The sequence below is a fragment of the Lissotriton vulgaris genome, unplaced genomic scaffold (genome assembly GCF_964263255.1).
Source record: "Lissotriton vulgaris unplaced genomic scaffold, aLisVul1.2 SCAFFOLD_2454, whole genome shotgun sequence".
Classification (NCBI taxonomy): Eukaryota; Metazoa; Chordata; class Amphibia; order Caudata; family Salamandridae; genus Lissotriton; species Lissotriton vulgaris.
This window is the reverse complement of record NW_028251589.1, coordinates 66994-79769: the sequence shown is the minus strand read 5'-3', so window position 1 is coordinate 79769 and position 12776 is coordinate 66994. Positions and strand designations below refer to the sequence as shown.

The window sequence follows — 12776 nt, the reverse complement described above, 5'->3', positions numbered from 1 at the left end:
ACTATTTGGAAGGGGCGTTCCCTTCCAAATAGCGAGTCTCAAAACACTCACAATTACCACCTACTTCAAGTAGGTGGTAATGCATTTGCAAATGGGAAGGGGTCCCCAGGGGTAACTCATGCGAAAATATATATATATATTTTGTGTTCAAAATATTTTATTACATTTGACAGCAGAGAAATACAGTGGTAAACAAAATAAATCTACAGTAGGAAAGGAAGGTAACACCAGGGGGAGGGGGAGGAGGCTGTGCATAAGATGATACAGTAAACATTCTACAAAAGGAGTTGATCGGTACATTGCATAAGGGATGATGCATAGGCATGTAGATGTAAGTATCGCAAACATTCTACATTAGGAGTTGATCAGTACTGTTCATAAGGAATAATACATAGTCATGTAGAAATGAATGTCGCAAACGTTATGTAGCATGTCATTACATTTCGTATGATGTGAGTAACAATGCCATACATACATGTTATACAATATCATTTATATGAACATGACAATTTGAAAAAGTCAGGTTAAACAATCAGGCAGAGTTATTTACCTTAACATCTGACATATTGGAATGCACAGGGGTGAATAAAATGGTAATGTCTCCATGAATGTGGGAAGATAGTGGCGCATATGATAGTAGGGCCTAGTGTAGAGGAAGTTGAAGTAGCATGGGCGAGTCATCTACAATGTGAATGGAGAGAATTGAGGGGAGGTGAGTTTACCTGTGAGATGGTCATGGTGGTTTATAAATAAAGGCACTTGTGTCTAGCGCATTCCAAATTGAGCAACGTGAATGTCTCCACAGGGAGGATTGGAGGGCAATGTTATCGGCGCCTCTAAGAAAAGTTAGCCACTCTCACCATTTAGAAAAAGAAACAGCTTTGAAGTTTTTCCAATTGTTTAGGATTAGTTTGCAGGCTAGAGGAAGCATTAGGTAAAGGAGGAACCAAACATTGTCATTCTTGAGTTGGGGATCCAAAGGGCCCAGTACAATGTATGAGAAGTCTTTCATGAGGAGAATCTTTAGGGTATGTGTGATGAATTCCAACACTTTAACCCAATAGTCATCGAGCAGGGGGTACTCGAAAAGCATGTGTGCGAGGAAGCTCTCATGTTTGCCGCAGCACCAACAGGTAGGGTCATTTGTAAGGCCGACCTTGAAGAGTCTAGCGGGAGTCCAGTAAGTCCTATTTATTAACATAAATTTAGTTTGTGAAAGGATAGGCAAAACTTTATGTGACAAGGGAGATTTGTTGATGGCGGCCCAATTGAAGGCAATATTTAACTTGGTAGAATCAACTTCCCATTTCCGTTGATTACGAGAAAGAGTTTTGTTTTGGTTCGGTAATAGAATTTTATATATGCACAAGACCATGTATCCCACTTTGGATAGGAGAATCAGGAGGGCAGTGATAGAGGGATTAGTACCCGATAGATTCAATTTGGTAAGCCTTACTTTAAGAATTTGTAGAAATCTAGGTTAGTAAGATTGAACCGATTTTGCAAGGTTGGGAATGCTATAGGAGAGGTGTTTTAGAAGATTTCTTGTACTAGATTAATGTCCTTACATGACCAGTCTGTCCAGAAAATGGAGAACCGTCACTTTTGATTGTATGGTTGTACCATAAAGAGGATAGGTAAGAGTGTTTTATCTTGACCTCCAGGCTGGAGTCAAGGAGTAGGATGGCTCTTTTGGTGTTCTGTATGATGTTTCTTCAGTGCGGTAAATGGGATATGTCCATTGTAGCTAATGCAGCGAGAGGAAGGTTCTGTATGAGGGACTTTTATACCGTGACCCAGGGTGGTGTATATGGCGGGTTATCTATAAACCAGTTTGAACCCTGCTTGCAAAAGAAGGTGATTTGATAGTTTCTGAAAATGGGTAAGGAGATGCCCCCTTTATCCCTGGACAGCTTGAGTTTTTTCATTGAGATTCTGGGCTTTCTGCACTGCTGTAGGAATTTTCTAAAAGTTTTGTCAATGTTTTTTAAGAATCCTTCTGATAGGAACATGGGCAGCATGCTAATGAGATAATTGACGTGAGGGTTTCTGCTCTTCCCCACCATGATCAGAATTTGGAGACCAGTTGTCTAGAAGTGATTCTATTTTTTTGGACAACATTTTTGAGTTAGTATGTAGAGTGGTGATTAGTTCATTTGTGAACTCAAGACCTAGATATTTGATATTCTGTTGCCAGGTTAGACCTGACGAGCCTAGAATGCTCTTATCACCGTAACGACTAAGTAGTTTTACCTTGGATTTGTCCTTGTTAAGGGAATATCCAGATACTTCTGAGAAATGGTGTATGGTATTCATCAGTGCTGGGATTGCAGGCTTCTTCAGTGACAATTAATACATTGTCTGCGTAAGCAGCAAGTTTTACATTTAAGTTACCAATGGAGACACCAGTCTTATCCATATTTTCCCTCATATGTTGGAGGAAAGGCTCCAGGAGAAATAGGTGGGGGGGCGAGAGGGGAAAGCCCTGATGTGTCCCCTGGTTCAGGTAGAAAGCAGGGAAGACTATACCACCAGCTCTAACTTTAGCGGTGGGATTGTGGTAGACAGCCATTATCAGGTTATCGGCCAAATTAAACTTCCCTAAGACAGCCTTAAGGTATCTCCAATCAACCTTATCAAAGGCTTTTTCCGCATCCAATGTGATGGCAACCATGGGAGAATTGAGAAGTCTACCCTTTTCTACGGTATGACATAACAGACGTGTATTGTCACTGGAGAGCCTGTGTTTTAAGAATCCCACCTGAGATGGGTGTATTAGTTTAGAGAAAGGTTGTTGAACTCCATTCGAAAGGATTGATGCAAAGATTTTGCAATCCAGGTTTATTAATGATATCGGCCTGCAGTTTTTAGGTAAGAGGGGATCTTTACCTTCCTTTGGTAGGACGATTATGGTTGCTTCCGCAGGAGTGCCCGTGACTTGGCCAGTTTCTACGAAGTAAATAGCTTCAAAAGTGGTGACAGTAGGGACAGATGCCAAAATACTTTTTAAGAGAAGGCAGTGGTAAATAAATAAATACAACTATTTAACCTGCGCGCTGCATTGCCGAGTTGGCGATGCAGTGCGCGTAAGGGAAATAGTTTTATTTATTTGCATACTTTACTCTGTTCCATCGTATGTCTGAGTCCACTACCCCCCACTCTGCCCCTCTGCTCCCCGCGCTGGTGGTTTGGGTGCTGGTATTGGTGGCAGTGGTATTGGTGGTGGTGGTGGTATTAGTGGTAGTGGTGGTATTGGTGGTGGTGGTGGTATTGGTGGTGGTGATATTGATGGAGGTATTGGTGGTGGTATTGGTTTTGGTGAAGGTATTGGTGGTGGTGGTATTGGTATTGGTGGTGGTGGTATTGTGATGGTGGTATTGGTGGTATTTATGGTGGTGGTATTGTTATTGGTGGTGGTGGTATTGGTGGTGGTGTTGGAGGTATTGGTAGTGATATTGGTGGTGGTGGTATTGGTGGTGGTATTGGTGATGCAGGGGCTCTAAGAAGAGGTAAAAAAACAACAAAGACTTGTTAACAAGTAAATGGTCTTTTAAAGACCTGTGAAGTACTCTGGTGCGGCAGCAATAAAAGGGACGTCAGACCAGCCAGCATACAGCAGCTCAAAAACTGTCTGTGTGTGTGCTTGGGAAGCGGTCACACACAACAGGGGAGCTCAAGCCCTTTAAGCCCTAAGGGAATCGTATGCCTGGTGGTATGTATTGGTGATGGTGGTTGTGGTGGTGGTGGTATTGTTAATAAAACACGCTTTTGAAAACAACCCGTCAGATGGCTTTTGTGCAGATGACATGTAGCACAGATGTGCTGTTGTCGGCTTGAGTCCATTAGCATAGGATTATGTGCTACTGAGAATTCACGGCTTAATTGGCTAATCATTTGGAAATCCATTTTACTTGGGGGGGGTTGGCACAGACAGGAGATAATGGTGAGTTAAAGTGATTGAAAGCAGGCAGCTATCTTACGGTGCGGCCGTGCTGCTTAAAACAAGCATTTGAAATGCAAATGGTCTTGCATTTGCGAGAGTTAGAGCTATTAGTGTTGTAAATGACAATGTCTTTTACCCATGTGTTTTGGTTTGGAGTGGATGTATGTGGTTTGGAGTGGAATTATGTGAGTTGAATTGGAATTGTTAGTAGTTGAATGTGTGGGGTGGAATTGTGTGGTGTGTTGTGTATTTGTGTAGAGGAATTGTGTGGCATGGTGAATGGATGGGGTGAGAGCTGCATAAAATAGATAGATTGGAAGATAGAGAGGGATAGGTACTTTGTGAACGAAGAGTTGAATGAACTTCAGACAGAGGTTCAGAAAGAGTGTGTGAGAAAAAGAAAAAATGGGTGAGCAGGCCACACACGTATAAAGAGAGTGCACTTGTATACGCAGAGTACACCCAAAGAAGAGGATTATGTGGGTTTGAGGGTCAGAAATTTTGAAAAGGCTCAGGAAACTGTCCGAATACACTAAGTGAGCTAAATTGAGACAGTCGGGAAGAGTGCATGAGAGAGAGGTGTGAGAGAGAGAGAGGGGGATGAATGGGAGAGGCACAGGGGTTAGAGGTTAACCAGTTCATAGCTCTTGGTACAGGAAGGTAGCATATGTGAGCAGGCAGTATAGAGAGTAGAAAAGAAGTATGAGGGAGGGATGAGAGGGGGCAGTGGAGTTGCGAGATGAGAGGAGGGAGGGTGAGGGAGTGATGAGAGGGGCAGTGGTGTGTGGAGGACAGATGATAGGGTTGGTGGAAGTGCGATGTAGAGATCGGTTTTGAATTCTGTGGTTTGGGATTGTGCGGTGTGAAGTTGTGTAGAGGAAATATGTGGCATGGTGCGTTGTGGAATTATGTGAACAGTAATTAAATGGTATTAACTGTAGTGGAATTATGTACAGTGACATTGTGCGTTATGGAGTTAATTATGTGGAATGATATTTTGGAGTGGAATGTTGTGGATTTGAATCATGTGATGTGCTGTTACATTTTGTGTTATTTTGTTGAAGTCTGTGGTGTGTATTGGAGGTATAATGTGAATTTGTGTTGTGTAGTTAAAACATGTAATTCAAATTGAGGTTGGAGGTTTGTACCCCGTAATAATGATTTGATTTCTGGAATAATAATTTCCAAGAGTCATGTCTCATTAGATAGAGATTGCCATTTCTTTTTTGTTTATTTTGACAGTGAAAATGTATGTGAAAAACAACAACAGCCGACACATGTTTCGCCCAGTGGCTAGTTGGCTGAGTGCATTTTCCCTGCAACAAATTGAAGAATCGGTAATGAAAAATAATTAGTCAAAGTACCGTAGTCTTTGCGGTCCCAGAATCAAAGTGACCGCAGAGACTACGTTACTTTGACTAATTATTGTTAATGACCGATTCTTCGATTGGGTGAAACACGTGTTGGCTGTTGTTGTTTTTCGCATACATTATCACTGTCATAAGAAGATACAACAGGTCTCAAAAACTCGACCTAAAAACGCAAATCGGTTTAAGCTGAAGCAGCTCGCGTCCGGCCTGCAGTAAGAGAAAATCAATAAAGTAAATAGTGCTTACAGACTAAATGATAGGTCTTGTGTAACAACCAAAGTAAAAGGGCCAGTAGCCATGGGAGGTTACAAATGAAGACAAGACCGTACTAAGGCTATTAATGAATCGGAAGGCAGCATTTATGAAAGACAATGACACAAGCAAATGAAAAATGTAGGCGGAGAGTGGGCGCGGCGTCTCTCCCATACTCTACAACAGCAGTCTCGCAGAGCGACCAGCGCATGCGCGCTGCCACTAGGGTCGACCTAAACAGTATCACGCAAAGCCACCTTTCAACTGATTCATTATAACTTCCTACGTAGATGTATCAATCCCCCATAGGACTCAAGTGAATGACCCCAACCAGAGCGGATTATTGTCCGCAATGCGGTGCAGGATGTGCAGGTTTTCTTCGTTTAGCATGGGATTGTAGTGCGGTGCAGACTTACTGCACCGCAGTGGTGGCTGAGCTGCAGAGGGTAACACATGTCACGCATGCTGTTGCATACTGGGTGTTATTCCAAAACGTAAAGGGACAAAGATAGCGTACAAATTTGTACAACTCACGATTGTACTGGCTGGGCACAGGGTAGCGATCACATGGATGGGGAAACGTAACCTGGAACTGACGTACTGACATAAAGATGTGGCAGAACGGACATTAGCTGGAGAAATCAATATGAGATTAAGTAGGCAGGATGAACAGGTGAACCAGGCGATACCTGTGTGACTGATTATTGGACCCAGAAACCACTACTGGCACAGAGGCTACAGGATGGGAATATTATGGAAACCGACGAAGCACCAGACACTGGTAATTCTCAGGATGCCGCCCATGCATGTCTATGGTAGACACACTCTACTCAAGGAGATGAGTGGTATAATGGCGGTAGTTATGGCCAGAGGGTTCTGTGTATTCCAGGTATTAATTATCTGTTTCGAAAATACGTCCACTTTAACCAGGGTTGTGGAAAATGATGATGTCTTCGAGTACAAATCGACTGCTGTGATGTTATATATGTAAATTGCAAAAATAAAGGTTTTTTTAAAAAGCTGCTACTTCGGACATCCACTCTCCAGTCTGACAGACCATGTGTTGCATCCTTTCATATCAATAGCTTGTGGAATAGAACCCTCCACACCATCTGACCCCACTGTCATCAGAATGTGAAGTAGCGTAACATTGGTTTAGGCTTGAGGCAACATCTAGGGCACCCCATGGCACTTGGCTAGTGAAGAAGGAGTGAAGTCAAAGGTCTTCTTTTGTGAGCTGAAATACTTTTAAGAAGTAATGCAAACATGTCTTCAATTCGTGCATTTAAATCCTTTGTGTGGTGAGTGTTCAGATTGATGATGATATTAACAAGTGTATTTGAAGTCAATAGCGCTGACACATATTTATATCAAAACCTTTACTGTTGATTATCTTTCTTGCCTCAAGTATAGTGAGCTAATTGTGTGCTTAATAACTCTTTCATATATAGGGTGGAGTATCTGGTGTGGGAAGAAAGAACTAAGTACAGGTAGAAGGTGTTATACTGTGTGGTGATGTGCTTGACAAGGTTTGTGACGAGCATTAAAAATGCATTCTTTATAGGATGTTTGGACATAATTGAGGAATGTGGATGTTCAAGCATGAGTTTCTACTGAAAATTGCATTTCGTGTAAAGTGTCTGTGCTTGTGTTTGCGAACTGAAGATCTAAACAAGATGATGGAGAACTAGTTAGAGTTGGTCCACTGGTTCTGCTCTCATGACTGCTGAGGGAGGCTCTAGTTTGGAGCCCCCCTTCCTGTTCCATGAAGCTTCAGGGGTGGTCGATATACAGGCACGCATACACTGACTGTCTGGATTTTTTCTACAGGCACAGGAGGCACTGGATGAATTCCTGGTCAGTAGGAGTGGAGAAGGCACAGCCATACTCAAAGCAGATGAGTATCTGAGTGAAGCTGAGAAAAAGCTTGCTGGTAAGTTGAGAAGGAAAAAAGCATCAACTTTTATATGGAAGTTTATGGCAAGATGGATGAATTTCTGCAGCACAGAACTATAGATCTGTAAGAACTGTAGAACTGTAAAGTTTGCCTTGGAACAAAAAAGCCTTTGACAGGACAAATGTGAGGTACGCGGTGAGGATGGCAGCAGGTAGCTCAGTCCACATACATGAAGCACAAAAGAGAAACTATCAGAAGACTGGTTCTCTGCCAAAATTAATCCGAGGCTCCAGAGCACTCTTAGCACCTCACTTTAGGAGCTGCTCTGTTTATACTGTTGCTTGGATTTAAAGTTAACTTAAAGAAATGAAAAGACAAGAGGCGTTTGGCAAAACAGGAGCAAACTAGTTTGATTTTCTTTTTTCTTAAACTACTTTTTCACTTTGTCAGTAGACAATGCAACATCAAAAAGGGTACTGATACAGCACAGATCAATTACATAACATGAACAAAATAGCATAGCACAAAAATATAATAAGTATACCGAAAGAGCTGTAAACAGGTGATCAGGTAAATCACAGAGACATAAGCAGAATCAAGACATGAAATGTTAAATATGACTATTAATAATTCATTTATCATAAGCAAAATATGCCAGCAATGCCCCACTATCACCCGGAAAGAGCAACAGGGTACACGACGCAAGAGACATGCCATCACACTATCATTTCTAAAACTGCAATAAGCCAACAGCAACTTTCATGATCCGTTTCCCTGATTCTCTCCTCCCTCAGCCGCTTCAGTCATACAAACAAATGCGCCTGATAAGGGCCCCATATATCTTTTGTACGACTGTGGCATAAGTGCACGATAGGTGTCAGATTGCGTATTACGATATGTCCTATCAGTTTACCATTCCAAGATAGTTGGTTGGGGAACCTTCATCCACCACATAGTGATTCTTTGCCTAGCCATTAAGAGGCCCAGCACCACCAAACGTCAGAAAGACTTCGGCACATCACAATCATAACCCAATAGCGCCAACAGAGCCCATTACCCATAATATCACCTCGAATTTTAAACACTGCAAGCCAAAACAAGAGTACTCCAGGACAATACCATGCCACATGTGTGAATCCGGAGTTTTCCACACCACAACATGAGCATCGAGAGCCATCTCTCAGTCAATATTTAAACATTTGAGCTGGAGTATAGTAGTCTCGATCAAGATATTTGAAGTGCACCAGATGGTTGTGTCCGATCAACGAAACAGTATGGATCACCAAACAGTTGTAGGCCCACTGCTTCTCAGTTATTTCTGTACCTAGCTCGTCATGCCATTCCTGACAAGCCTTAGAGATACTCGGGCATCGGCTCTACTGCGCATTGGCACATAATACCAAAACTGCCAGTTGAGGAGACTGTGATTGTATGAGATAAGTAAGAGGAACCATTTCAGGGGTCTCAGCAAACTCGTCATCCAACAGAGCACTCAAAGAGTGCTCTGCCCGGTAGTAGTGAAATTGTGCTAGCAAACTTGGGTTATCTGTTTGCGTCTGGATTTGTTCCCAATCGCAGGGCACCTTATCAACAAAAAAATCTCCCATACAGCGTATTCCTAGGTTGCCCAAAGCTCCCAACGCAGCTCCTTCCTGCCCCAATGCGAACCAACTGCACCAATCCAAGGGTAACACTGGAGACTAGAGTAAGGGTATACGCTGCATATCTGCCGATGTCTTCAAAAGAAACCTCATAATGCTCACTGGGTGAACGACATGGAAACGGCGCACGGCCTATCAAGTAGAAAAGAGGGCACAGATAGCAGCAATGCCCCATCACCTTCTAAATATAAGTGTTGTAAGTCCATAGATCAGTGCAACCAAAAATGTGCAAACTTGGTCTGTGCTGCTCTATAATAGGCCTCAAAATCAGGTACATTGAGACCACCCGCTGAATAGGGAAGAGTAAGCTGGGCCACTGTATACAAGGTTGTTTGCCAGCACATGCGAGGCGCAACATTAAAGAATGGAGGGTTTGAAACAATGGTCCTGGTAACAGTATCATAATATTTGCAAATAGAAATGAAAAGTATGAAAGCACTTTAATTTTCATAATAGCTATGTGACCAATAAGCGAAAGGCAGAGATGCAACCAGCGATCGACCAATTCTGAAGGTCGCATCATGGCTTTCCCATAGTTTTCGCACATTAGCACCTCTGGATCTGTATAGACTTGAATGCCCATCTATCGCACTGGTTCAGTAGTCCACTGAAGTGAAATATCTATTGGAAAGGGCCGCATTTCATCAGTAAATAGAAAAATGTGTGATTTAGTCTAATTAATATGTAATCCAGAAAGCCCTCCAAACCGCATCACTTCACGAAGAATTGGAGAAAGGTTTTGTTCATGTTCTTGGACATACAAAAGCGTATCACCATTCTTTTGCTCACCATGCCACCCCAGTTCAGACATGGCCATATGCAAATCAGTCTTGACCCGTGCCTCACAGAAACAGTCCAACCCGAACTGCCAAGCCAGGTCCTCCCTGGACCGGAAACAAGCATCCTAGGACCGGTTTCGGGGTTTCACCCCTCTTCAGCCAGGATAGCTTGAATCCCGTGGCACAGTGAACCCATGACCCACGTCTGGGCATACCTGGTGCACTTAGGGCGAGAAAGCAAAAGACACACAATTGATGGGCGGAATGCAGAACAATCAAAACATTCACCCCCAGTCAAGAGATCTGGGTTAAATCCATCATTTTTTTTACTCCTCATGGGAATATTAAATCAGAGGTGTCATGTTGTTCCTATAGTACCCATGCAGGACCTGCGCGTTTGGATAACATAGACTGTAGGATTGGTGGCAGACTAACTCTGAGCACCCTCACCGAGTATGTTAGCCTGTTTGCATATATGCTAGCTCATAGTGCAACTAGTGTCTCCTCTTATCGGGGAGAGATTAGTTTCTGGCAGCCTTAGAACATGACAACCCTGATCCCTCAGGATCGTGGAAACAATATACTACTTTTCGCTCAGTCACTCGTGCACATTTAGTTTATCTCAGAGATACACAGAATAAACAAACAGTCTGGGTGTTTCAATAAAGGTTTATTGAACAGTTGTTATTCTCGTGTAGAATATATGAGCTGTAACAACCATTAACAGTAGCAGAGATATATGATTAGCAGTACTATGAATATAAATGGATAGTACAGTTCTACCATTGTGCAATTAGCATGAATAAATTCAAATGCATGATAAAAGTGTGCGTACTCCTACGATGCCTATCTTGATGTACCTAAGTGTACCCAGCATATGAGTAGGTGTAAAAGCCAAGAATCCCTCTTGGATTTAGTCCAACTCCATAACCTGAAGTATGAGACATGTTGGAGACCTTCTTGATCTTGAGTTGGACACCCCGCAAGGGATGTTCAGACCACTGTCAGCTGGAGCATCTGCATGCAGGAGCCTCAGCTTCTCTGGTCAATGTGTCGGCCTGGAAGTCTCAGGTCCCTCTACCTACTGCTATCAAGAGGTGCTGTATTTGTACAGAAAAGTATATAGAGTCCCTTTGTCCCTTGTTCTTGTGTTAGCCATTGTTGGGTATGAGGATGAACCTAGAGAGTAGATATTAGGAAGGTGGTGTATAGTCCCTGCCTGGTTTCCAAGGGCCTTATGAATATTTAGTCATACTGTGTTATCTAAAGATGAAGTCATAGAACATTATTGTTCCGGTAACCTCTCCTTCTGCACCCAGGCCTAGAACTAGGTAAAAGGTTCAGCCCATAAAAGGTGTTGGATCCTTAAAAGGATCATTACTGTTTAATGTAGGTGAGGTCTATATTAGGTTACCTAGTGCTGGGACACTTTGCCCGAGTAGCTGAGCGCTTTTATAAAACTCCCCTTAACATAACATAACATAACAGAATTATGGGGCAGCCCTGTTGTGTTAACCGTTAACCCTAACATGCGCCATTGGGTTTTTATATAAGGCTTGGACTAGCTTAAAAAACACATCCCCCTCTCAGCAGTGATTCCAGCATAGTCAGAGGCACAGTACCACTGAGCAACATTGCCTCGAAGAGATTAACTAGGTGTGGAATAAGTTTATCCTGGTAGGCTTTATAAAAGGCAACGGTGAGGCCATCAGTACTAGGCATATCCTTTAATGCAGCAATGTTCTCTGTAGGGCGGAGGGGTGCCATAAGCCACTCTCTGTGGGTATCCAACAACCATTTCATGGCAATATGAGCAAGATAATCAGTAGTGTCCTGTTCGTCGCAAGTGATGATCGATGTATATAACTCAGAATAGTAGTCCCGAAACCTCTTGGCGAAGCTGATCAGCCCCATGCACTGGTTCCCCCTGCCCATCCAGCACAAACAGCACTTGATTTTCTTTGTGGTTTGGCATAACTAAAGCTGCCAAGTTGGCACTAGGTTGCTCCCCCCTCTGTAAACAGTAGCCTTAGCAAGTTTGTCACCTCATTCTGAGCTAATTGATTATACTCACCTCTGTCTTCTTGTAGACGCGTTCTAAGTTGGCTAATTCAGCTTCCAGCTTCTTTAATCGACCTTAAACTACACCTGCGTGTTTTGAAATAGTAACCCTGGGGATTAAGGCCTTGAAAGCCTCCCAAATAGTAGCCATCTGTGCCACTGAACTCAAATGGATGTTAAAGTAATCATCAATTGCCTGCGCCAATTCTTCGTGGAACACTGCACGAAGTAAGGAACATTGTGGGAAGCGCCAGGAGAATGCTCTTGGACGCATATGTGCAATGTCAAAAAAATGGGACACCAGGGTGTGATCCGAGTACATGCATGGCAGATGATCACATTGACTCACTATGGACAATAAACTACGGTATAGAAGCCAATAATCTGATAGAGACTACTAGCCGCAGATTCATTAACGTAGATTTATCCCCAGGTGTGAGACTGGATCCGAAATTATTTTTGCCACAGAATCCCTGCGCGCCGGGGGGGGACGGCACCACGCGACTCCGCTCAGGCGTTGTCCGGGCACGTGACATCAGCGAGGTCACATAAGTCTCACCCTGGCGCGCCTACATCAGTTTTTTGCCTTTTCCGCATGCAACGCGTATCCGGTCTGTCTTCCTGTTTAGCCCTTCTTTCCCTCGCTATTGCGCATATCTGTGGGAACAGTGTGCGGATGCCTTCGGGCTTTAAGACTTGCTCGTCATGTGGACGCCTTATGTAGGGACGGACCCTCACCTCATTTGCATGTGGTGTTTGGGTGAAGGTCATGGCTCCACTGATTGCGAGGCGTGCCAACAATTGAAGCCGAAG

At 43.2% G+C, this 12776-nt stretch overlaps 1 protein-coding gene across 1 annotated transcript in view; it reads left to right on the top strand.

Moving 5' to 3' along the window:
* LOC147662835 (guanylate-binding protein 3-like) overlaps positions 1–12776 on the top strand; it is a 110075-nt gene that overhangs the window by 45924 nt on the left and 51375 nt on the right. Inside the window, exon 8 of the mRNA XM_086950873.1 lies at positions 7396–7498. Within this exon, the coding sequence (XP_086806999.1) occupies positions 7396–7498 (103 nt within the window). The remainder of the gene's footprint in view (positions 1–7395; positions 7499–12776) is intronic.